The 27,704-nt window shown below is 42.9% G+C and overlaps 1 protein-coding gene, 1 long non-coding RNA gene and 1 gene segment (V, D, J or C); all 3 read left to right on the plus strand.

Annotated features, from left to right (window-relative positions):
* LOC308571994 (uncharacterized protein) overlaps positions 1–4,312 on the plus strand; it is a 282,420-nt gene extending 278,108 nt beyond the window's left edge. For all 3 annotated transcript variants that reach the window (XM_081167696.1, XM_081167698.1, XM_081167697.1), the window contains 3 exons: positions 379–693; positions 1,169–1,338; positions 2,457–4,312. In XM_081167696.1, coding sequence (XP_081023822.1) covers positions 379–693; positions 1,169–1,338; positions 2,457–2,465 — 494 coding nt within the window. In that variant the 3' untranslated portion in view covers positions 2,466–4,312. The remainder of the gene's footprint in view (positions 1–378; positions 694–1,168; positions 1,339–2,456) is intronic.
* Positions 1–27,704, plus strand: part of LOC308572088 (Ig mu chain C region-like) — an 81,404-nt gene that overhangs the window by 35,489 nt on the left and 18,211 nt on the right.
* On the plus strand, positions 22,803–25,777 carry LOC308572600. Its single transcript, XR_014001825.1, has 2 exons — positions 22,803–24,703; positions 25,455–25,777. It is a non-coding gene; the product is annotated as an uncharacterized lncRNA (long non-coding RNA).

A 27,704-nucleotide genomic window follows, 5' to 3' on the forward strand; every position in this document is an offset into this window, starting at 1 on the left:
AAAGTACTAACCCATTTTGCTCAATATGCTAATTCAGACTGCAGCCAACACAAAATAATATTGAGCAAACACAGCTGTCCATCACCTACATTTAAAGCCACCTGAGCACAGGATTGAAGCTACTAAACGATTTGTATATGCAATGAAGTTTTATCTCTTTTATGCCAGTTTCATTTTCATGGTTTCCACAAAGAATTATGGGTGTTGTACCTTTCAGAATGCTGAAAATACTATTAGAGAGCCACCCCAGTTGTAACAAAAACAAATATAATTCCAATGGTTTTCTGGGGAAAGTGAAAGACTGATAAACGGGGTAAATTTCAAATATGTCCTTAGTAGTTTCTTCTAACATTTTTTGTTTCCCTTTTTTTAACACAGGCACAATGAAGCCCCCAAAAGTCTACCTCCAGCAACAGTCCTCCAATGATGACTTAAATGTAACCTTATTCTGCGTGGTCAGAGACTTCTACCCAGGAGAGATCTTTTTGAAGTGGGAGGAGGAGAAAAAAGGAATGTCACTGAAGGGTTATGATACTCATGGTCTGAAATGTGACCATGAAAAACAAAGATGTTCCTTAGTGAGCATACTTGAAGTTCCCACAAGCAAGTGGCTGACAGGAGTCTCTTACGCATGCCTTGTAGCACACGTCTCCTCTGAAAACATCACAATCAGAAGAACCAATTCCCTTTCCGGTAAAATACATCTTATCTGCACCTTACCACCAGATAAATTCACTTCATTGCGAAGACAATGTAATTTCCTTGACATCTTGATTTGGCCTGCTTGCTGTCTTCACATCCCGCTAGATGGGATGTCCATTCTGTTATTTCGCACAATGTTAATGTATCCTTCAGTTCTATATTAAAGTAATAATCAATGAGGTGTTTCTTTCTTTCTTCTTCAGTTGCATCTTGTGCCACGATCCAATAACCAGATATAGCTTTTGCACAAAATCCACACTGTATGCTGATCCTCTAAAGATGCCCTAGGAACACTGTTGGTCTTTGTGGGGTCTATATTCAAAAAAGCGAAACCAACATGCCTTCAACGCACCCTTGTCTCTTATTTGTTTCATCATATATTTGCTGCTGTACTTTGTTCTTGCTTTTCCGAAGACTTTCTCCTCTATCTATTCTCCAAGGAGTAACCATATCATCTCACCTGCAGATTCCTGGGACTGTGCCATCATGGGTACTGCTCTGTGCGATATCCGCAACGAAAACGAAGATGAGTACAGTGAACTCGAGGAGGCCAACAGCGTCTGGAACAAAGTTTCCACTTTCATGGTCCTCTTCACTGTTGCAATCTTCTATGGGGGACTCGTCACTTTCATCAAGGTAAAAAGGGAACGAGCTAGAGCAACGTTTCCAAACTTGAGTCTCCAGCTGTTGTTGGACTACAACTCCCATCATAGAATCATAGAATCATAGAATCATAGAATCATAGAATCATAGAATCATAGAATAGAATCATAGAATCATAGAGTTGGAAGAGACCACAAGGGCCATCGAGTCCAACCCCCTGCCAAGCAGGAAACACCATCAGAGCATTCCTGACATATGGTTGTCAAGCCTCTGCTTAAAGACCTCCAAAGAAGGAGGCAGCAAATTCCACTGTCAAACAGCTCTTACTGTCAGGAAGTTCTTCCTAATGTTTAGGTGGAATCTTCTTTCTTGTAGTTTGGATCCATTACTCCGTGTCCGCTTCTCTGGAGCAGCAGAAAACAACCTTTCTCCCTCCTCTAGCTAGCAGGACCAGTGGTCAGGAATGATGAGAATTGTAGTCCAAAAACAGCTGGAGACTCAGGTTTGGGAAACCCTGGGCTAGAGTCAAACCTTGGAAGCACCACACAAATGTAGAAGGCACTGGCCAGTGTGGTGTAGTGGTTAAGAGCGGTAGTCTCGTAATCTGGGGAACCGGGTTCACGTCTCCGCTCCTCCACATGCAGCTGCTGGGTGACCTTGGGCCAGTCACACTTCTTTGAAGTCTCTCAGCCCCACTCACCTCACAGAGTGTTTGTTGTGGGGAAGGAAGGGAAAGGAGAATGTTAGCCGCTTTGAGACTCCTTAAAGGGAGTGGAAGGCGGGATATCAAATCCAAACTCTTCTTCTTCTCACCCAACAATTAATTGTGGACACCATCTCTCACGGTCCTAAATCGTTTTGTGTGTGTACATTTGACAAATGTTATTAAGTGTGACCAAGTGAGGACAAACTTGCATTTGCAGACCTGTGTTAATATGGATATGCACATCTACCTACTTGTTTGACTACTTAGTGCTGATAGAATGTCCTCTGCCTGTCACAAAATGGACATGAGATCAATTGGCTTCTAACTCGCTGTTCTCCAGCAACAGCAGAATCAATGTCCTAGGTGTCCTGTTCTCATCCCCAAATCATTCAGATAAACATGCATGGATTGTTTAATCTTCTCCCCACCTCTTCTGTTTCCACAGGTGAAGTAACCTTCCTCCTTATCTCACGATGAAGAATATGCAGAATAAGACCCTGCTTTTTCTCTCCATTATATAGTTCTCTTAGTCTTTTTCCATTATAATTTTTGTCTGCTACAATACAACAAAGCATTAATGTCAGAAAACATTAACTTCAGTGTTACTTTGTTTGCTTTGGCATCTTTTGCAATAATCGACACAGCCAACTTTGCTTCAAAAAGATGGTTAACAGGTCACTGAGGAAAGCGACCTCAACTTTACATGAACATTATCACAAATAGTAAATAACTTTCTGTATCAATATTGCAAGTGCAACAAACAGCAATTTTGCCAGTGCCGACAATATGGAGCTCAACAATAGTGAAAGAAATAAACAACAAAGAATAGCATATCAACCATCCATGAGTAATAAAATGAATGATTTATCTTTTCCTTCCAACTATAGCAACTGACGGGTTGCAGAAAACTGGATCTGAGCAGGAGCCATCCAAACTGGTGAAAAGCTCCAAAGCTATTTCGTTGCTCTACACTTTGTATTAATTTCCTCCAAATCCTGAGCCATTACTTCCGCAGCGGCAGTTTCCAGAAGCATTGCCATATTGATAAGTTGCCAATTTGCAGCCCAGAGAGCAAGCGTTTAGTCTTAAGTGTACTGATAAAAGTAGATGAGTAGCTGCTTATGCTTTCCAAATTTAAGTCCTTTTGTCCACATTTCCCCCTTACTTGCAACAGAGGACTCCATTATTTGCCCTCCTATAGGCAAACAGAAAAATGTGTACAAAATGACTGTGATCAAAAGGGGTCAGAACTGATACAACCAATAAAGGCCCCTTCCTTTATCACCATATTTAAAGAGAGGAGCCTGATAAGCAAAGGGTTTTTCATGGGTGGCAGCAAGCACACGCCCTTTCCAAGGCTATTGATTTCTACTGGAGAGAGTTCTGGGCATGTTCAAATCTCCAGCAGTCAAATCAATGAAGATTAAAAGTTCTCAGCTTTTTATCATTCCCACTTGGCTTGCATAGTGCAAAATATCAGCCAAAGTTTCCCTGTGTTGTGTTGAATTACTTTTCACGGTTGCATTAGTTTCGTGTTTGAGAAGTGTTGAAACTTTATCCTGTCACATTTGCATTACATTGTCCTCTGCTCCTGGACCACAAGGCAGCAACAATTATAACTTGAGTTTTCCTAGGATCACAGTCCAGCTAAAAAAGAGATTTGCCGCTGCTGTTGATCAGCCATTTGGTGCTAATCAGCTGCTTAGCATGGTCATAGCTAACTGTATGAACCACTTTGCATTAGCAAACTGATTGGGCAGAGAATTAATAATAATAATCTGGCTCAAGTTTTCAGTGCTATTCAGCTGTTAAAGCTCACAGCACTAAATGGTTGCTTTCTTGAACTATGATTGTTCAGCAGGTAGATGCTGTCTCTTATTAACCAAGGTGTATATCTGGTGCATATGTTATCAGAGTTGTCGTACACATCAGCCGTGTTTGACTGTAGTTTACTAAACTGCCAGCACTGTGCAGCCATCACATTATCAGACTACCACCCTCCCCTATCGTTTGCCATAATGTGTTACTATAATCTGTATAAAAGCAATGCATTGTATTGTATTCTATTGCACTGTACCAATTTGCATTGATTTATAGAATGAACCTAAGAATGCACAGTATAAACATTATACTATAACATCCTTGTGTTTGGTGCTGAGTTTGTCTATATTAATTTCTGTCCTCATATTGCTTCTGATTGTAATAATTTTGCCTTGTATGCTATTGCCCTCCATTGTATAAGTCTTTGTTCAAATTAGACATATCAAAACTCAGCTGCTACATAAACTTCTATTAACCATGCATTGTTGTCGATTCTCAGTCTTCTTCAAAGCACTGGACACACCCATTGGGACACAAATGCCTCTTTTCAGGGATTCTCCTAAAACAGGGATGGGGGATCTTTTTCACGCTGATGGTCACATTTCATTCTGGGCAACCTTTCAAGGGCCACATGTTAGTGGTGGGCAGGGCCAGAGGCAAAAGAGCAACAAATGAAAATGTTGCCTTTGTACAGCAGACTACCTTCTACGCATACTCACACACCTGCCTTTATTCTCCATCTGAGCAACCAAGAGATCAAGGCACATTCAAGGTGGGCAAAAAGAGGCCAGGAGAGTGCAAAGCAGTGAAGGGGTGGCCTGGGGAGGGGGTGGTGCTTGGGAGGGAGTGTGGTGTAGGGAGAGTTCAGAGGGCCAAGCAGAAATGCTTGGAGGGCCACATTCAGACCCCAGGTCTGAGGCTTCCCAACTCCAGCCTAAAATGTCTCTGCTGTATGTAACTCACCGTGGACTAGTGGTTAACTTTTAACATACCAGAGCTGCATGCCACTCCAATCTTTGAGTGGTGCAAGATCCCAGGGGTTCATCTTTCCTTTAAGGAAAGAGGAACAGTGGAAACTGTGGTGTTTTTACAATATATGGTTTAACAACAACAACAACAACAACAACAACAACAACAACAACAACAACAACAACAACAACAACAACAACAACAACAACAACAATTTATTGTTTGTACCCTGCCCATCTGATTGGGTTCCTCCAGCCACTCTGGGTGGCTTCCAGCATATATAAAAACATAATAAAACATTAAACCTTAAAAAAGCTTCGCTATACAGGGCTGCCTTCATATGTTTCCAAAATGTTATATAATTACTCATCTCCTTAACATCTGATGGGAGGGCATTCCACAGGGTGGGTGCCGCTACCAAGAAGGGCCTTACACACATATACCACCTGAGCCTACAATGGAAGGGTACACAGCATTGGCACTTCAAGAGGGTCTTGCTTCTCCCAATCTACAACTGTAGATTCCAAAAAGAAACCAACCATCGCACTCTAAGCCTCTCTCCAACTTGCCGCTTTTACCAGACTGCAACCTTTTTTCTCTATGTCACACCCCAGCCAACTCTAAATACTCTACCTCAGGGAAGTTCCCAACAAAAAAAAAAAAAAAACAGTATAAAAACCACAAACATCATAATAAAAATAAGAACAAAAACAAACACAGTTAAATGGGCATCACATGTCAATCAGCCAAAGGACTGGTTGAAGAGGAATGTTTTTGCCTGGCACCAAAATGTGTATAATGAAGGCACCTCATGTTGAAACCCTCCAAGCCTCTTATGGAGGAGGCACACAATTCAGGGCCTCAGAGGATGACCTCAGGGTCTGGTTAGGTTCATATGGAGAGAGGCAGTCCTTGAGGTATTGTGGCCCTGAGCCCTAGGCTTGTGCCTCATTTATCCTTCAGAGTACCACATACAGCCTTTTCCAAGGCTTATCCAGTTTCAGGCTCCTGTCCCTTTTTCCTTTTAGGTTGTAAAACCTTACAAGGTTTCACAAAGTTTAACTCAAAGCAGCACAAGGTCAGGGTCATTGTGAGAAATGAAACGTATGGTGAGATCCAGCGACCTAATGTTGCTTAGAGTGCTGGTCTAGAATACATGTGTATGTGTATATGTATATGTATATGTATATGTATATGTATATGTATATGTATATGTATGGAGGGAGCTGGGGTCAATAGAGGCACCAGATGAAAAGTGGGAAGGACTCCTGCATACACAACAAGAGGAAAGAATTTCAACAGGTACAACCTGCATGAAATTTCCACAACTATCCTCTCTCCTACACAACCTTTAGTGGTTCAGGTGCCCTGCACTTTTTCTTGCCTGGCCACCCTATTCATGAGACATCCTTACAGGACCTTGCAGCTGCCTCAGGATACCGGATACTGACACCAAGAGAAATCTACATGGTGCCTTCCAAATATTGTTGGGTTACAATTCCCACCATCTCCTGGTCATTGGTGATGCTGTCTGGGGCTGATGGGAGTTAATAACATCTGGAGGGCTGCCCTTGCTGTAGACGTTGCTAACACTGGAGCAGCTTCAGAACTTGCCTCCAACCTTGGTTTAAACTCTCATTACTGAGGATTGGGGGGTGGGGGGCAGTGGCTGGCTCTGTCAGTCTATACACTGTAGGCAAAGGCATGACATTCTGCCCCATCCCAGTTTGAGCTGTGTCTCAGTTTCCTCTGGTAGATATGCTCAATTCATAGAGCGTGCGGCTCGTACCAAATCAGCAAAACATGGTTGTTGCTTTCTCAGGCGCTGAGAAACCCACCATTTGTTATCTGAAGTTGACTCAGAACACATCAATGTGAGTTTCTATTCAAAGCCCCACACATCATATCTGTCCATTTCCTTCTGACCGCCAGCACTCGCCTTTGGCTTAAAGGGGAAACACCAGTTCACAACTGTTGGTGAAAACAGGTTGCATCTGTTCTCAGGATGACTCATCAAAATGTCAGTGGGGGCCTTTCAGTCTTACCTATATTGCGATCAACAACAAACCATCAGGAGGGACATTCATGCCATGGTTTTCAGCCTCACTGCACTTCATCCACACATCCCTACCCTGAAAAACAATGTGCAATAGATTAGAGCTGGAAGGACTCTATTGAACATTGTTGTTGTTGTTGTTTAGTCGTTTAGTCGTGTCCGACTCTTCGTGACCCCATGGACCAGAGCACGCCAGCCACTTCTGTCTTCCACTGCCTCCCAAAGTTTAGTCAAACTCATGCTGGTAGCTTTGAGAACACTGTCCAACCATCTCGTCCTCTGTCGTCCCCTTCTCCTTGTGCCCTCCATCTTTCCCAACATCAGGGTCTTTTCCAGGGAGTCTTCTCTTTTCATGAGGTGGCCAAAGTATTGGAGTCTCAGCTTCAGGATCTGTCCTTCCAGTGAGCACTCAGGGCTGATTTCCTTCAGAATGGAGAGGTTTGATCTTCTTGCAGTCCATGGGACTCTCCAGAGTCTCCTCCAGCACCATAACTCAAAAGCATCCATTCTTTGGCGATCAGCCTTCTTTATGGTCCACCTCTCACTTCCATCTATTGAACATAACATTAATCAAATGTGGGAGGGATATTTTAACTGCTTTCCAGAAAGAAAAATAGTAACCTCTCATCAGCACAATGACCATATGGTTAAGGTGCCATCCCCAGGCCCCATAAATTGTACATGTGTCTTTTATCCCCCAAGCAGTACTCCTGCGACTCAAATGGCAGCCTGAGACAAGAAAGTTCAGCAAATGAAGCTCCTTCCGCCATTTTTTATCCATGCCAGGACAAGCTTCACCTGCTAAATTTCTGCATATAATGCAGCTATGAAAGAAGACCTAAAACAGCTGAAATCTTGGAACGAGGCCTGGTCTCAGCTCCACCAGGATCATATATTATTTCTCTCGCCGTGAATATGGCTATAGCAGCCTGCCCAGCACCACAATCTAGGAGACAGGGCCTTATGCACACCTAGCAAACACACCTGCCAAAAGCCACCAAAAGTCTTAAGAGAGCTGAAGAAGACCTAGTGTCCATACATACCAACTGTCTTTAGTTGCCAAGGGCTAACCCCGATTTCTGGTCACTCTCCCTGAAAAGTTGCTATACCTATTCGGTTCTCTGTGGAGTACGTTGAATAGGCCATTTTGAAATTCTGCACATTAGAGTTTGTCAGAGCAGAGACATCACCTTGCCAACAAAGATCCGTAGAGTTAAAGCTATAGTTTTCCCAGTAGTGATGTATGGAAGTGAGAGCTGGACCATAAAGAAGGCTGATCGCCGAATAACTGATGCTCTTGAATTATGGTACTGAAGGAAACTCTTGAGAGTCCCACGGACTGCAAGAAGATCAAACCTATCCATTCTGAAGGAAATCAGCCCTGAGTGCTCAATGGAAGGACAGATGCTGAAGCTGAGGCTCCAATACTTTGGCCACCTCATCAGAAGAGAAGACTCCCTGGAAAAGACCAGGGGACAATAGAGGACGAGATGGTTGGACAGTGTTCTTGAAGCTACCAACATGAGTTTAACCAAACTGTGGGAGGCAGTGGAAGACAGGAGTGCCTGACGTGCTCTGGTCCAGGGGGGTCACGAAGAGTCGGACACGACTAAACAACTAAACAACAACAACAACTGAGTTTGTCAGGTCTGTAGCAGTTCAGTGCTAAAAGCCAAACTTTATGTGGTGGGGGCAGCTACACTGCGGCCACACAATATTGGTTGAAACTGTCATGGTTCCCCACTAAGATTCCTGTGGACTGTTGCTTATTAAGGGTGCTGAGAGTTGTTAGGAGACTTCCTGGTCCTGCCCCCCCCCCGACAGTTGCAATTTGTAGAGTGGTTTAGCAATCAAACCCTCCTCCTGAGGAACCCTGGAATCTTTTTGCCATACCTCCCAAACCACAGTGAGAGATGCACAGCTAGGACAAAACTTGGCCAGTTGTTTCATACATGCTCAGTGAAACCGCAACCATTGTCCTTCTCACTCAGATCAATTTCCCGCTCCTTGGAAATGGTAAGTTCTAGAGGGCAGAAAAGTAATGGGGCAGCACCTCAGCCCGCATCAGAATGTGGAGGCAATGAAGACCACTTTGATTACTTCAATATTGTTTGGCATTGAGTTGTAGCCAAATGCAATTTATTTCACGAAGACTGAGTGGTCAGGTTCTATTGAGTCTCAGCTTCCTTTCATATCTGGAGTCAGGCTCAACTGGATCGTCCTCCTGAAGTGGTTTGAGTCACTTACCCTAGCTACTGACACCTTACTGTGCTTACTCAGGATCAGGAGTGAGACCCTATCAACATATAGTTTCTCCGCTCAGAGATCTGCACTACTTCCCCATCTGCTGCCAGATCCAGGTTCACGGTGTTAGTAGTCTTATATAAAGCCCTTAACAGCTTGGGACTAGTTTGTTTGCAGGATCACTTTGCCCCACATATGCCCAATAAACACCTGAATCTGCAGAAATGGCACTGTAGTTGGTGCCACATAACACTTGTTCCACAGCTGTAATAAATCTTTTAGTGTGGCAGCACCTACAGAAACCGGGACGGCTTCTCTAAATCAGGGACATCCCTGGAAAACAGGTACACTTGGAGGGGTTTAATTACACACACACTTCCAACTCTAAACTCTGGCTTTTGTCCTTCTTACTATGGCCCCCCCAGCCATTTGCTGTCTCACACAGAGCCTCCTCTCCAGCCTCCTCTCCTTTGCTTTCTTAATGGCCCAGGTGATTGCCTCAACACAGTTAGATAGCCTGGCTTATATTTTAACACTTGCTAAGATTATAGGTGCCTGGCACCCACAAACTCAAAACGATATAAATTGGCCCTCCACAAGGCGGTGAAGCACTTCCAAGTGTTTGTTCAAAGTGAAGCTACTGTTAATGTGAGCAACTTGGCCCCAAAGCAACCTTGGAGGAAATTGCCCCCTCCCAGTTCGAAAGTGATATGGAAAGGGTCAATAACCAATAAATTCTAGACTTCTCAGGGTGAGGCCTAGTCCCACATTCAGGCCAGAATTATCTGCTATGGAATACAGACCCTCCAAGTGTCCCTATTTTCCAGGGACGTCCCTGATTTAGAGAAGCCATCTCAGTTTCTGATTTGATCCCAGAAGACGTGTGGAGTATTGAGAGTAAAATTATCATTATGGAATGGGATGTCCCTATTTTCATTGGAGAAATGTTGGAGGGTATGGGAATAGTTGGTTTACCATTTAAACTTTTTTTATAAGGCTGTTGGCAGAAAGTGATAAATTATTATTTCTTTTTGAAATAAATAAATATTAGGGGGCAATCTCTCTCTCTTTGTGTGGAGGGGGGCTGCTTTGCCAGATTAACCCTAACTCTGGAAATTTGGTTAGTGACAAACCCCAAAGTTTGAAAACAAGAAAACAAGGCAAGACAAATAAACTAGAAAAAGGGGAAGTTCTGCCTCGGCAACAGTTTCACGTGGCCACTTTTGGTTGCAAATTATAGCCCCCACCCCAGACATCACTCCACCACAATATGTTGTTTGTCTGTTTTCAGACCTTCATGTCAGCACCAAGGACATCTACCGTCACTTTCCTTTTTTAGAGACGGTTTCCAAGAACATTAGGAGAAAACACTGAAGACTTCATAGAACTAAGATGACTTTCCAGGAGAAATGGACCATGCAAGGTCAACCTTTGATACGGTGAGTGAAAGGGGCCTACCTCCGGGCTTTGGGAAGATAGAAACATAAGAAAAGACTCTTTCTAGGATCGGTCAACTATCATGGAAAGGATGTAGGTTGTAATAGGCTTGGGCATAAGTATTAGTATTTCCATTTGAATTCTGGTTTCTCAAATTGATAGGCTTCCCAACTAATGCAGATTTTAACACTTGGTTACTGCCACCTCCCTGCTGAGCTTAAGAGAGACTTAAACACAACAAAAACTCCCCAATAGCCACCTTAGGCCCATGTTCAGCTTGGAGCTGCTGTATGTGATCTTTGCAGCACACTGGAAGGTAGCCTACTTGCAACCCATCAGCCCAACACTTAGGCCAACTTTTTAGCTGACAGCTTAAGGGGGAGGAGTAAGGAGTTACTGGGCTGCCTGCAAGATGCTCAGATAAGCAGCTTGCTACTCTGGGATATTTCATGTGAAATGTCGATTGATTTCAATTCTCACAATTTGGTATATATTCCTGGTATCAGTAACCTTTCTCCTCACCCCTCTGCTTTGACATGCACAGCAATGGGGATGCCCCCAGGGAGCCGGCATTCTATGGGGAGATGTGCAAGGCCCAAAATGAATTATAGGTCTTCTGGCTGGAATACTGCATGTCCTCCACCATCCCTAAATTGTGACAAGAAGGAAGCCTCCTTAGTCAGTAGCACCCCTTTGAGAGGCAACACTGCAGAAGCTCAGCTGGGAAACGTGCAAGTCTTCTACATCCATTGCCCATTGAGGTATCTAGGGCCTCTAGGCAGGGCAAGAAAAGCTATTGGAACATCTCTTGACATCCAGTGCTCAGTTGGGGGTGGAGTATGCAAGAGCTGGGTGGCACCCTGATCCTTTGCAGCTTTGGAAATGTTAGGGAAAGCACCCAGCAACCTCCTAGCTTCTCTGAAACTCACCAATCAGCTAGAACAGCATCAAGCCTTTCAGATAGCAGCAATAATCAGGAGTGCTCAGCTAGGGAAAAGAGGATTTGTGCTCCTTCAGCTACAGCTTTGGAAATAATGGGAGGAGGGACTCCTAGAACCCACCTAGCTTCTCTGAAGCACACCACCTTCTCGTGAGATACTAGCTCTTTCAGATCCATAGCAGCTATAGCTAGGCCAAGGAAGCAACAGGGCTGGGTGACTCTTCTCTGAGCTGATGAAAGATGTTCCTGGTATCCTCATAGCTTTTCTGTAGCTAACCTCTGAGCTGGGATAAATGCAAGCTACTTAGACTAGTGCAGAGGTAGAGGGAGCAGCTGGTGTCTTTCTGAAGCTCAGTGCTGAGCTCAGGAAGAGTGGGATGACTTCTGCTCAGCTATGCCTTTGGGAACAATCATGGGGTAAGCTCCTAGGATCTCAGAAGTTCAGTGCTCAGCTGAGAAGCACGCAAGCCATTCAGATCTACAGCAGCTATACCTGAAGCAGGGGAGCAACTCTTTCCAATGACCAGTGGTCAGCTGGGGGAAAGTTTGGCATCTTGTTGGGCTACAGATTTACAAAGGCTAGGAGTAACTGCTGGGAGCCTTCCACTCTCCTCCCTCTTTTTCTCCAAAGTTGGGATAAGGAAGCTTTCAAGTGTTGCGCTCCAACCAACACACCACTAGAAAGACTGGAGGAATGCTAGGGATCATAACCTTCCTTAAAATCAAGCACTTGGCTTGGAGGGCTGTGTGGCTCTGGGCTTCAGTAAAGACAGAGATTGCAGAGAGAGCACCTAACGCCTGCAACTTTACTGGCAGGTGTGCAAGATCTGAGCTCAGTGGCAGCTTTCAGTAAACTTCTAAGGTAGCAACCAGCTTCTGCTCCTCCCCGCCCTTTGTGTAAGCAGGAATACGTGCTGTCCTTTCCATTCAGCCCAGTGAAGAGCGCTAGGCTCTCTTGTTTCTCTGAAGCAGTGTGCTTCACCCCTAGACCCCAAACAGCGACTCTCTGGGGTTTCAGCCCAGGAATATATTCCAACCCTAACCTGAGGTTCTGTGAGTTAAACATGAGATTTCCTGCATGCAGAGCAAATGTTCCATCACTGACCTGTGCTATTCCCGCTCTACCACTGAGCTACCCCTGTACCCCAATGTACAACTGCTGCTGGGTTTCTTAAGTGCTTTTCAGCTGAGCAACTTGCAAGCCCCCTGGCTAATTGGGAGTCCTAGGAGGGACCACTGGAAGATGCTTCACCACTGAACTATGGACTTTCCTGAAAGGGCTGGGAGAGCAATGTGGGTCTCTGAAAGCCAGTGCTCCCCTTGAAGAATGGTGTGATAGTGCTCGCTTTGGCAGCACATATACTAAAATTGGAATGATACAGGCGCAAGGATGGAAGACTGGTGTGATAGTCACCCAACTACAGATCAGGTTCAGGAATGGTAGGGGCTTCAAATTAACTCTGCCAGCTAAGGAGTAGCTTTAGGAAAACCTAGGGGCAAGCCACTGCCTTTCTTTACCCTTGTGGAAGGCCAGCATAGAGCAGGTAGGTATGTCTTAGAATTGTAGAGTTGGAAAGGTCATCGAGTTATTTATATGCTTGCCTTATGTCCAGTTTCCAAGAGATCTCAGCTAGCCTCCCCAAACACTCCAGACTTCTCCATTTAGCTGAGAAGTATGAGAATGCTGATGAGCAACCAACACTCACTTAAAGGGTTTTAAGATAATATCTACCCTTGCTTTCTGCAAACCTCTAGGTGGTTGGGTTTGCACAACAGCACCAGAGCCTCTCATGTGAGTGTTATCTTTTGGAAGACTGGTGGGAGCCGCTGGTCTCAGCTGACTCCTTTCTGGTGTTGTAGACTCAGGTGTAAGTGATGCAGTTCTCTTTTTAAAAAATAAATAAATTTTTATTAAGTTTTACACAAATATCTCCAATTAACAATTTCCTAATTAACATATTTTCATCTTTAGGACTTCCCTCAGCTTCTCTGACAATCATCCGTATTTAAATTTATTATCTACGCATTCTCCAAAATTAATATCGCCTTTTAATATACCTTTACCAACATATTTGCATTTTTGCAATATTCCTTATTCTTTCACAAAGCTTCTTTATAACCCACTAGCGTTGTTTGCTCATCACATACACTCTTCAAATACTCAGAAAATTTTCCCCAGTCCTCAATGAACTTGTGATCTCATTGGTATCTTATTTTTCCAGTTAGTTTGTCCAGTTCTGCATAGTCCGTTAACTTCATTCTCCATTCCTCAAGAATCGGTAGTTCTTCCTGCTTCCATTTTTGGGCCATTAATATTCTCGCTGCAGTTGTTGCATACTGAAAGAGTTTATGGTCCTTTCTATTTATTTCATTTCTTGTTATTCCTAAAAGAAAGGCTTCTGGTTTCTTTACAAAATTATATTTCAACATCTTCTTTAACTCATTATATATCATCTCCCAGAACCCCTTCACTTTCTTACATTCCCACCACATGTGAAAAAATGTTCCTTCTTTCTCTTTACATTTCCAACACTTGTTACAAGTTTTAAACATTTTTGCTAATTTAACTGGTGTAATGTACTATCTATATACCATTTTCAAAACATTTTCCTTTAAGGTGGTACATGCTGTAAACATCAAGTTATCATTCCATACTTTAACCCAATCTTCAAAATATATATTATAACCAAAATCTCTGGCCCAGTGAATCATTACCGACTTAACTTCCTCGTCCATCGTATACCATTCCAATAACATTTTGTACATTTTTGGGATTACCTTACAATCATTATTTAAAGTGATGCAGTTCTCAGAAAGCTGTGGAGATCTCTCTAGTGCAGTGATGGCCAAACTTGGCCCTCCAGCTGTTTTTGGACTACAACTCCCATCATCCCTAGCTAACAGGACCAGTGGTCAAGGATGATGGGAATTGTAGTCCCAAAACAGCTGGAGGGCCAAGTTTGGCCATCACTGCTCTAGTGTTTCTGAAAGCAGATGCTCAACACACTGAGAGCTTGATGGTGGGGGACAACTTGCAGGTTGTGAGGCACCCATAAAACTGCACTACTAGCATGCAAAGCCATAATAATAATAATAATAATAATAATAATAATAATAATAATAATAATAATAATAATAATAATACAGCTTGGGACTCTTAAATACTGTGTCCAAGCTATTTAGGACTTTGCATGCTAGTAATGCAACTTTATGGGTGCCTCACACAGTAATGACCATTTGAGATCTATGATCAGCAGGGAAGGCCTGTTAATGGCACTGCTGTGGGTGCTGCCTAGTTGGCACTGGCAGGGCCTTCTCGATGGTGGTTCCCTATTTGTAGAATGCCCTCCCTGGTGAAGTGCATCTGTCTCCCTCATTCAGGAGGGATTTAAAAATACTGTTGTTCATCCAGACATTTGATGGTTGAAAGACATTGTCCTTGACAACCCTGAAATTATTAGCTCTGAGGATTGTGCATATCTATTGTACACTATACATTTAAAGCATATGGCTTTCCCTACCCCACCTGCAAAACCCTGAAAATGTAGTTTACCACTCACAGGACTACAGCTCTCAGCTGGAATTGTAGTTCTGCATGTGGTAAACAAAGGTTTCCAACGTTATTTGAGGGAAGCCCTGTGCTTTAAATATATCGTGTTGCTGTGACTCGTGTTTAAATGTTTTTATATGTTCTTAGTGTTTTAATTAATTTATATCTTTTTGCTACTGTTGTTCCATTGGGATGAAAGGGATGAGGCAGAAATTTAACATATAAGTAAATGAATACAGTGGTACCTCTGGTTACGTACTTAATTCTGAAGCAAAGTTCTTAACCCAAGGTATTATTTCTAGGTTAGCGGAGTCTGTAACCTGAAGCGTATGTAACCTGAAGCGTATGTAACCCGAGGTACCACTGTACTCACTAAGCAGTTCGCCAACTGACAACCCACCACAGAGAAATCTAATAGGGAGCAGGGCATTTTCTGGTACCTGACACCCATCTGTGAGGGAGATTAATAGCTTCAGGTAGGCCAATGGGAGCAACTGGTCTTGTCCCAGCCTCCCTGAAGCTTGGCATACTCAGCCAAGAGACACATAAGCCTTCGTCACCAATTCTGGAAAAGCTGTGAGGCATCTAAGCTCTCCTCACTCAGTACCCTTGTGGAATCAGCACTTAGCTAGGAGGTGAACCAGTCTCAAGTCCCTTCTTTGTGAAGGCTCCTGCACAAGTGCTGTATATCTCTCTGTGTATATATGTGTTTTGAAGGGGAAGATATTCTGCGACTTCTGTGACTGCCAGAGTTCGAGGCCTTGTATTGTTATTCGGATGACCACATTCACACTATACAGTTGAAGCGTTCCAATACCACTCTAAACAGTCATGTCTTCCCCCAAAGAATTCTGGGGGCTGTAGTTTGTTGTTAAGGGTGCTGAGAGGCAAAAGGAGGCCCCCATTCACCTCAAAGTGTTATCGCTGCCAAAGTTCCCTTTTGAGAGGGGCTGGTTGTTAAACCACTCCAGAAATTATACTTCTGGGAGGGGGCTAGCGGTCTCCTAACATCTCTCTGCACCATTGACAAACTATACCTCCCAGGATTCTTTAGGAGAAGCCATGACTGGCATGGTGTAAGAATATGGTACATATTTCAAATAGCAATAGATGCTTAGTGATTGGTTGTGGGGTGTGGGGTGAGAGAGAGAATTTCTTTGAGAATTTGTTAGGGTTAAATTTATTCTGATTGGGCTGGATGATAGAAGATGCTGACTGGCCAGAGGTTATAGAGTGGTGAGTTAATTGTCAGTTAGGAAACATGAGGCATAGGCAAACTTGGCCCTCTAGATGTTTTTGGCCTACAACTCCCATGATCCCTAGCTAACAGGACCAGTGGTCAAGGATGATGGGAATTGTAGTCCCAAAACATCTGGAGGGCCAAGATTACCTATGCCTGGGAAAGTTGTTGGGATGTGACAGCTGAGATGGGGAAAAGGGAGTTGAAGAGAGACATGTGAGGAAGAGACAAAAGTACAGCTGAGGCCTGAATATTCATACCCACTGTTTTATTAACGCTTGTCTGGTGAAGATCAGTAGAATGGATCCAATGGTTGAGATGGGGCTTGTCCTGTGTCTAGAAATCATAAGTTCTACTTTCTGAGTATGGGTCCTATAGTTTATTCCTGCCACATCTCCCAAGAAAACTTGTTCGCCACTGAATCAGAACAATCCACAGAAAAACCGATTGATGTTTGTTCTAATTCAGTGATAAACAACTGTGGGTTTTTTCCCTGGAGATAGTGACGGGACAAGTGGAAGTGTCGATGAAGAAGCCATCCTGTGTAAAGGTCTTATCAAAATAAGGTTGAAGAAGTGGGTGTTTTTTAAGTTGGCTAAACTGTCCAACCTGTCAGAAATGCAACCACAGAATCTTGGGCGGTCAGAGGTAGACTGCGCCCAAGGACCTGGCCTAGATTTATGTATTTTATTTTATTTAACAAAAAATATATACTGCTTGATTGTAGGAAAACCTCAAAGCAGCTTACAATAAATATTAAAGTTATAAATAAAAGCAGTTAAAACAATTTTAAACATTGAGAGATAATTAAAATAGCTCAGCTCAGATAAGCAATCCCAGCTAAAAATGAAGCATCTTCAAAAAAAAACCAACAACACCATTATTATTGTTGTTGTTGTTGTTGTTGTTGTTGTTGTTGTTGTTATTATTATTATTATTATTATTATTATTATTATTATTATTATTATTATGTGTTTCCTCAGCTTGCCAATCTGCCCCGCATGTCTTTCCTCTCATTCCATCTTCTGGGAGTATCTCCAACAATGAAAGCCTCACTATTGGCTGCTTGGCCCAGGATTTCCTGCCTGGCTCACTCACTTTCTCCTGGGATAACGATGAAGACAAGGCAATCGAGTTTACAGAATTTCCTCCTTTCTTCAACTCCCGTGGGACTTTCACTGCAAGCTCCAAGGCAGTTGTCCCTGCTGCAGCTTGGAAGCATTTTAATCCATTCTACTGCAAGGCTGCTCACTCTCTTGGAAACAGAACAGAAGAAATTGTCCGTCCGAGTAAGTGAATTTATTTGACTTGTTGTCTACAAAAAAACCAAGATTTCCCAGCAGCCAACAGCAGCTCAAACCAGGAGATTAGCATAAAGGAGTCAGAAAGTGCTAGGGAACTCTTAAAAGACCAAATGCTTGATTTCTGCATGGTCTTTTATGGGAAGTGACCTCTTGTGATAATCTTGCGATATATCTTCCATCCAATAACTAGCTAGGGTTCCCTTATGTCTGGATTTCCCTGTTGCATCAGCAGTATTTGTGTGTGTGTGTTCTTTTTTGCCCTTCCAAATATTGCAACCCTATAACTAGCTAGTTCCCAAAGGACCACATACCTGTCTGTATTCTTAACACACTGAATAATTACCTAAGTTCAGAACTAATGCTTTTCTGCATAGGGTGAAGATTAATTTATGTAAAAGAGGGAAAGCGTTTCAAATCCGTTTGAAACCTGGCCCCTAATCCAAGATATAGGTGAATAGGATAAGATTGCCTTGTAGCATGGGAAATGAACTAGTCATGTGCTCTTACACTGTCATTCATTCTGAGAGTGAGCCTTCACTCTGTGGGATGAAGCCATTGAAATGGATTGGGAAATGCTTGTCTAGACGCACAACCTTCTAGAAGACAATCTCATGAGTCTTGTGAATGAGGGTTCCTCGATAGACCTGGATCTGCAGTTCCCCTTGAGTTGCTGGATTCATCTGCAATAAATTTGTTTACCTTCTGTCACTTTCCTTCCTTCTGCAGTAGTGTGCCCAGACTCTCCGCCTAACATTATCATCAGCGCACCACTCCTAAAGGATTTTGCAGGGTCCCCCTTGAATGCCACCATCACCTGCACTGCTATAAATCTGCACACTCAGAAGACCACAATCCAGTGGCTGAGGGATGGAAAAGTTATTGAATCTGACGAGCCCACCACCATACGGATCTCAAAGCACAGGTACAGCGTGAGGAGTGAGCTAACAATCACCAAGAACGACTGGGACAATGGCAAGAAGTTCTCCTGCAAAGTGTCCAATGAGAGATTCAGTGGGATAAAGAACATCAGCAGGCCCCTTATTTGTGGCGGTAAGTTATTATATTCCATCGGAGCACCGGAAAGCTGATTGAAACATTCAAGACAACAGGGGCATCTTTCATTTCTGTCATAAGGAAGGAGCGCTCAGTATATATGGTTGCATTCTGAACACGGGAGAAATATTAGCTTTGGGCTAAAACTGAGGTAAGATTTCATGAAAATCTACATATGCCAAAACGCTCAACAAGAGGTGAAAATCCTCTAGAAAGCAGAATTATGATAGGTAAGCAGATTTTACAGCAAGGTCTGAAGGCACTTAAGCACCATAGTCCAGCAATGTTATCCTTCAGAGTATGCTGGGATACCGCTGAGATATGTAGATCCAACCTTGGCTTCAGTGTTATGTGAGACCTCAGTCTATGTTTTGGTACTCATAGTCCCCATACTTTCTGCTGATCCAATTCTGACATTATTTTTAGTGGGGGAGGAATCAAATTTCCTTGTGATTCTTGATAGTCTTACAAATGCATGCCTTGTGCATTTGGGATTCTACCAAGAGCACAGTGTAGAATCATTGACTCTGGCAAATCAGTGGATCACCAAGGAAAGGAACTTGTGCAGCAACTAGCAAGGTCTCCCATCCAGAAGCCCTCACACACAAACCCCTTGAAGATGGCACTATTGTGGGAAAGGGAAATTATTCTGACTTGGACATAAGCAATGGAACTCTTTGAAGACATTGGATGTTTGAATCAAATATATGTTGAGGTTGTCATAAGTGTTGTCCTACTATGGATCTCAATGCTCTTCTTCTTAGGTCTTTCCATCCCTGTCACGGTTGAGACCATCCAACCTTCCTATGCTGATATTTACCAGACCAAGTCAGCCAAGCTGACCTGCAGAATTTCCAACATACCCGATGAGCAAGACCTTAAGGAGCTGAACGTCACCTGGACAAGAGCATCTGATGACAAACCCCTGGACACTGCACTGGAAACGTACCATGATGAAGAAAACAGTGATCTGATATACGCAGATGCAGTAGCTACTGTGTGTGTAGATGAGTGGGAAAAAGGAGAAACTTTCAACTGCAAAATTATTCACCCAGATTTATTTCCTTCAATGGAAGTCAGGTCCCTGCGCAAGCCTCAAGGTAGGTGCCTATTTTACATCAGCTCAAAAAAAAAAAAAAGTAAAAATTAAGCGACCCTTGATGTCATTGATTTTAGCAGTTTCATTCTGTCTTCACAATCATTTAACACAAGCTATCCTAACATGGTGGTCTCCCCAGATGTTCGGGACTATAACTTCCAAAATCAGCAAATATGGGGCTTAGTGGCTGGGGCTGATGAGCTTTGTGGTCCAAAACATCTGGAGCACAGCAGTTTGCGGAAGAGGGATTTAACACGCATCTGAATCTAAGCAATCGTTGTTGGAATTAATAAGCTATCCTTCCAATGCCTGCCCAGTGGACATGTACAGTATGGGCTTCTGTGTGCCTAAGGGCAACAAAAAGAAACATCAACTTAGCCCCCAGCATGCTGTCAAAAAATCCATATGACTGAATGGGTTATAAGTTATATGAGGCTGCTCTTAGAGTAGATGAAGCCCCTACTCCAGGGGTCAGCAAGGTTTACCTCTCCTGGGCTGGTTCACTCCCACGGAGATCGCTCTGTGGGCCAGATCGCATCTGCGCAGACGCGATTTTCGGCATCTGCACATGCACAGACGTGTTTTTCAGTGCAGCGGAAATGAGTCCCTGCTCCATGCTGCACCGGTTTAGCGCAGCACGCGGGGGCTCACCAAGCGGGAAGCTCGGTTAGGGGGCAGCTCATGGGCCATTTAAATAACCCCTGTGGGCCCCTTGTGGCCCATGGGCTGCAGGTTGCTGACTCCTGCCCTATTCTCAGCCCACCTTAGCAATGAAGAGATGAGTTTGTCCCCACTTACTTCATGGGACCATCTCTGTAAGCCATAGTCTCTCTGTCTCGCTTATGCTCTTCCACTCTTTTTACACACACAAAGCAGTGGACCATGCCACCACAGTCTTTAATAAAAATCCAGATTTAGAAAGCCATTGTATCAAATCTCTGATCTGGTCATCATTGGTCATTGTCCATTTGACATCCTAGAAGGCTTCTACCAATCTTCTCACAGGTTTTTCTGACTCTCTCAAACCATACAAATGACGTCATAGTTAAGAAAAGGAAAGGGGGGGAAGATGGTTAGCAATGTACTTAAAAAACAAAACCATGCATTTGATAATTCTCTTCACACACACCCTCCTTTAACCTTCCAGATGGCAACCCCTCTGCTCCACATATATACATCCTTCCTCCTCCTCCGGATCAGCTGGCTCTGCAGGAAACAGCCACTGTCACTTGTTTGATGAAAGATTTCTCCCCTCCTGAGTTCTTTGTCAAATGGCTGCGGAATGATGAGCCCGTGGATGTTTCCAAATACTTCACCAGCACAGCCACCCAGGAGTCCAAGGCACCCAAGCGGTATTATGCCTATAGCATGCTGAACGTCAAGGCAGAAGAGTGGAATTCTGGAACTACTTACACTTGCATGGTGGGGCATGAGATGTTGCCCCTCCAGACGTCTCAGAAGACCATAGACAAGAATACGGGTAAACCAACCGTTGTCAACGTCTCCCTCGTGCTCTCCGACACCGCCAGCACTTGCCAGTAACCATTCTTGTCAAGCCTCCTGCATATCTTTCACATCTCCCTAATTTTACCAGCCTCTATTTTCCTTTTTTGTGTCTCCATTTGTTTAATTATTGGCCTTTTGTGGGGGAAAAGAGGGGTGATGTGCCCTAAATGATGTAGAATTAACTGGCCACATCTTTCTGAAATAAAACAATAGTTTGAAATAAAGAAAGGAGACAAATCTGGATTGTTGTTGGAAATTCTGATAAAAGGATAAAAAAAATAATTTGATAGGATATAAAGCTTCCACTCTCAGCATTTTCTCAGCTATGATCTGGAATTTTCAAGGGATGATAAAAGCATTAGACATTAGACACCCAGTTAGACACCCAGCCCTCCCTTGTGTATAGCATTGCAAGTATCAGATTTGTCAACCTCACCATACCTTTCCCTTGCTAGCTCTTCAGCCTTTTATAGCTTTGTCTCCCATTTTATAGCTTTGTCTCCCATTTTATAGCTTTGTCTCCCATTACTTTCTCTTCTCCACAAACACAAACGTCACTGTAGTCTTTCTTCAAAATGATTAATTCCTCCATGTGGGACAGAGAATATCTGTTTTAGGTGTCTAGGACCACACATTTATTATTTCACTCCTAAGGATATAATGGTGCTGACATTGTTGCTTAATTTAGAGCAATCCAAGGATGTTTCAGTGTAAAATTCCCCTAAAGAACCAAAAGAAGCTGCTCAGGACCATGCAGAGAGTGTTTCATGACATGTCTTGCGTGTTGCTTTTAAAAGTGTGGTTGTAAAAGCAAATTGACATCTTTGATGGCTCTTCAGAGGGAACCCTATGTCCACACTTTGCAGGTGCTTTGAAAAAGGGGCTTAACACCAACACAAAAACACCAATTTTGGCAACACTTTTTTAACTTAGTGGGGATTTCCCCCCCAAAAAAAGTTAAAGGTAAATCCATTTTAAAGGAGGGATTAGGGTAGCATTTCAATGCTAATGACATCGTGTGGAAATAGCCAACAAATTGCACAGACAAGGAACAGCCTTCCCACTAGAACAGCTGGAAGTGCTCCTGTCTTTCTCACACAGCAATGACATTGCAAAAACATTTACATAAGCACACACAAAAATTAATATAACATGATAGCAGAGTTCTTCTAATATCAACACGCTGACGCACAAATAAATATTTATAAATATCATGCATAGAAAGCAGTCGTTTTCAGTTTCTACAAGCACACATGGGTTTATCATTCTGCAACCCTGATCCATCTTATCTTTATTTTTGTATTGCATCTCAAAGCAAAGACTAAAGAAAATATTAAAACATGTGTGCATAAACAATCACAATTTAGGTGGACCTAGGACACTGGATGCTTCCATTTATGTTCACCACAGCACACATTTAACAAGTTCCAAATGCACAATATGATAATGGTGGCATTGATGCCATCAGAGAAGTTTCCCATGTGTCAGTGAATTGCATATTTGAGGTTTCTTTGCAAATGCTAGAGTATATACCTAAAAAAAAGGATCATCACTTTGTCCGTGATCATCTAAAACTTGAAAAAAGTAGCACTGCAATTTCCAAAAATCACTTTGTCCATTGTGATGAAAAGATCTAGAGCTTCATTAACATAGGAAGTAATCTAAACCTCTGCTAATACAAAGTAAAGAAAAATGTGATGGTTGCATTTGTTATGACTGACAATAGCTACTACCCACAATGGCTGGGCTCCACCTCTGCTATTGAAGGCAATATGTCTCTGAATACCAGTTGCACACCAATACTCTTTAATTCTCTCCCAAGGCACAGCAAGAGAGACACATAGGACAAAACTAAGCCAGTTGTTTCATTTCAGTTTGACAAAAGTGCAGTCATCGTCCTTCCCACTCAGAACCATTTCCCACTCCTTCTTGGAAATGGTGGATGTAGACAGCAGAGGAGTAACTGAGAAGCATCTCAGTCCACAGCAGATTGTGGAAGCTATGGAGAACACCTTGATAACTTCAGTCATTGTTTCTTGGTAATGAGTTGCAGCCCAATGCAATTTCTTTTGGGAACTGCCAGCAGATGGGTTCTATTGATGCTCAGCTTCCTTTCATATTTGGAGACAGGTTAAATTGGATAGTTAGTGCTCCTGGAGTGGGAACTGCCTTCTCCTGTAGCATGTGACTTGAGTAATTTGTTCTACTGACACCTTACTGCTCTAATACCACCATCTACATCTGTTAAACAAAGGTTTAGATTGTGCACTTGTATTGCTGAGGATAAAATCTGAAAGGAATCTACAGGGGATAGGTGAGGCTAGTAACTGCACTCATGTTCACAAGATACAGCACACCAGTATAACGGAATGAGCTGAGTTCTGAATTTATAAATGTAAGTTCAACCTTCGCCTCAGTTACAAAGAATACTGTGGCTTTGGGCAAGCTACTTTATCCCTCATTCTATCTCATGTGCACTACTAGCAACAGTTGAGATACTCATTGGAAGGCAATTTGTAGGTTCCTAAGTGTTGCACAAAATGCTAAAACATTCAATCATTTTGGAAGGTGGAGAGCCATATTCTGCGGCAGACCATTGGTTGGAAAATTCCAAATGAAACCCATGTGTGATTCATAAGATAAACTCTCAAAAATGCACCTCAAGGCTGAGACATCTCTTCCCTCTGAAGAGTGCATTTCAATATTGCTGTCCACTCACGGATCCTAAACAATTTTTTTAAACAAAAATCAGTATGATAGGCTCTGCTTGCAACTTATAATACAGTACAATATCCAATGCTGTCAAGAACGACACAAAAATCATTCGGGCCGGGTGGTCAGTTATTGCAAAACTCCTGAGGGCTCTATGTGGTTTAGAGAGCATCATTTGGAGAAAGGGCTCCTTGACTCCTTTCAGCAAGTAAGCTGTGCCATGCAGAACTCCTAAAAGTGCTATAGTTCCCTCAACGTGAGCTCAGCTCATGTTGGATATGGGCCAAATCCGCACCATGTTGCCAGCACAACCAAAGGCAGAGACACTAAAGCGTTTGCAACATCTGTGATTTTGCCCTTTGGTGCAGCATGTCACCGTTCCATCCCTTTGCTAAATCAACTCCTCTTTCTCCTGCCTATCCCCGACTCCACACGCCACTTGGCATTGTCAAGATTGGATTTTGCCCAGTCTAAAGATGGAATTGTCTTGTTTCTCAGTGTGCTTCTTTCACATTCCTTTCCCAGTTCCCCACAAAAGTAACCTACTTTTCCCTCCTGTGTCACTTCGCTACACTGAGACCTCCCCATCTTTCTAAACTCCAGAAGAATCTGACCTGCATGTATTGTCCAAAGCTTACCTAGATGGGTTCATAGATGCTGACGACGATGAAGAGCTTGAAAGCCTGTCATCGATCCTTTCCACTTTCATCATTTTCTTCCTCGTGAGCCTTTTCTACAGTGTCACCGTGACTGTCATCAAGGTAAAATGCAACAGGGGGTTCTGAAGCAAGAGGCCTTTGATCATGCTTTGCAACTGAGGACCAATAGTAACTCACTTATAGCTGGTAGGGTAAGAAACTACAATGGTTTTCAAGGGGGTGAGACCAAGCTAAGGTTCAAGAAAATACGATTTAGTGGTACCTCAGTTTAAGAACAATCCTGTTTACGAACTCCGCAAAACCGGAAGTAGTGTTCCGGTTTGCAAACTTTACCTCGGTCTACAAACAGAAACCGAACAGTGGAAGGGCACTGGTGGTGGGAGGCCTCATTAGGGAAAGCGCACCTCAGTTTAAGAACAGATTTGGTTTAAGAACGGACTTCAGGAAAGGATTAAGTTCATAAACTAAGGTACCACTGTATTTTGCAAAGCGTTAGGGTTATATAAGTCAAAGGACTATTATTCTTAGACAAGTAATGTGTGTATATCATGTAAACATAGGACTATTTTTCAGAAATGTAGATTAAACTCTCCCCCTCACTGTGTGGATATTTTATTTCAGCAATTTCATATAGACCCTCTGTAGATCTAACCATCTAACTGTGAGGGAGGTAGATGAGCCCTGCCAGTTCTGATTGCCCAATAAAAATATCACCCCATGCTATTGGAATAGAGTTTTATTGCATCACTAAATCACAGTGATGAATGGGATAGCAAGTTGTGAAAGAGTGGAGGGCTGTACGGCTTTATTTTTGTCCAGGCAAACATTAATTATGGTTGTTTTCCAATTCCAGGTGAAATAACAAAGTGAAGGGTCATCTGAAGAGGGACAATAAGTTGCCTAACATTAAGGACTGTATATTCTTTCGGTTTCTTTCATCAGCAGCATAATCAAGGACTTAATATTTCTCCCTTCACTTTTGGGGGAAGGTCGACTGGACAGATGACATTTCTGTCTCGCTTTGTCTCATCATGTATCTGGGAGCAAGTCCTATCAAACTAAACGGGACTAATATATGACTAGACATGCATGGCCTTTTGCTGCCAGTGTTCCATTTGAACTGGACCTATTGGACTGGTTGTTTATCCTTCAAACATGTATGCTATAATTTTGCCTTCCTTCAGTGTGTGTGTGTGTGTGTGTGTGTGTGTGTGTGTGTGTGTACTTAAAGCAGACCTACTGAAATTAATTAAACTCAATTATCCCTTTTAACTCCAATGGGTCTACTCTGATTTAGGACTAGCATTGCATACCACTCATTGCTGTGACTCTGTCGTGGTCATATTTCATTTTAGCTATTGTTGCCTACCTAGTCTAAACCCAAAAAGAGGATATTGCAATTTCAACTCTGAATGCAGTAGACAGAGTATTGTACCACATATATCAAATAGAATGTTTGCCTTTATCCTGTTATACATTAAGCTTACATTTCACATGAGCATTTTACATTCCTTCTGAATTGTTACTCTAACTAATTTTCTAGTTTTAAGTGTATCCCACACTGCATCCAGAGGCAAGAAAGGGTTCAGTTTATTCAAGAAACACACTTTTTATAACTAAAATGCATTACACCACAGGTGAACATGGGTAGCTGGCAGGTGCTAGATACCTTTGTTGTGGTAAGAGCGGATGCCATGCATCTATAAAGTCATCTGAGTCTTGAGGAACGTTTAATACTTTTACATACTTAGCTAGTTTCTCCATCAGTGCTACCATCCACATATTCTGTCTCCACGGAGAGAGTTGAAGATGACCCAGATTTTTCCATTTCTGCACAATATGCTGCCAAGCCACCACAAGGAGGAATGTAATTAGTTCTTTGTGTTGTAGGTCTTTATCAATGCTCGATAAAGGTGCTCATTAAAGCCAACTGTGGTGTGCAATGCACAGTCTGTTGTGTTATGAGATTTATTTCATTGAAAATATTCATCCAGAATGGTTGGTGTTTGCTACATGTCAACCACTTACCATATACAGTCAGGGACTGATGGAGGGTACCGACTCCATCACAGGGGAGAGGAGGATAGGTCCATGTGACTGCCCTTTTGTGGAGTTAAATACCACCAAGGCAGAATTTTGAGTGTGTTTTCTCTGATATTACTGGAGACAGACCTTAGCGGCGTTTTTGGCCCACGTATTACACCCGTCTGCTTTCTCCAGCTCTATTCACAAATCCAACTCCCAAACTTGCTTCGTTGAATCAATCAGACCTAATTAGAGATCCCCGAGTATTTTATAGATAACGTCTTTTCTGGAGTCAGATTCGTGTTGAGAATCAAATTTCCCAATGTTGCTAAAGACATGGTTGCTTGTGGACTAATTGTTGGGTTCAAGATGAAGTGAAGTGCCTGGTACAAGTGCAGCCATTGTTAGAATTCCTGTTCCATGATTGCAGTCATGGGATTGTTGTCTTTCACATGATGGTGTATGTTTTGACTCCACAAAGTGGGAAGTGATTGAGACAGGATGTTTGTGTTACTGTGTTCTGTGAAGTGGGACTATTGTCCTTTGTTTTTTCTTTGCTGTCTGATACTAGAGAGAGAGGGAGCCATGTTGCAGTGCTCCGTGTGTGTTTATATGCAAATAAAGTAGATTAGTCAAAATGCTGAGTTGCTGAGGTCTGTTACGCAAGCTGCGAAGACTCTGCGGATCCCTAAGTGTGTCGGTATCTGTTGGCATTGGTCGCTGTGATGTTCAGGCTGAAGAAAGCTAATGAAGCTCCCGAACGATCGACCAGGGGGGAGAGAACATGCCAGCTGGGCATGTGTCTCTGCCAGTGTCCTACTCGAATGTAGAACAAGCTCCTGACAGCCATCACATCTTTCTGTTCCCTAATTCATGTGTAACTTATTCGCCTATCAGGTGCATGCCCCCATCATTAAAAAAAAACACCTTCCAGCCTGTACAACCCTGCATGGTTCCAAACATTATATATTAAACCTCCCTCCTCGGAGTGGAACAGAGGTTGTAGTATGAATGGGCTCAGAGAGGAGATTGGAGGTGCTAGATGCAAATACCTTTTATGCCATACACAGGAGTTGGC

Source organism: Podarcis bocagei (assembly GCF_964188305.1).
Source record: "Podarcis bocagei genome assembly, chromosome: 13".
Lineage (NCBI taxonomy): Eukaryota > Metazoa > Chordata > Lepidosauria > Squamata > Lacertidae > Podarcis > Podarcis bocagei.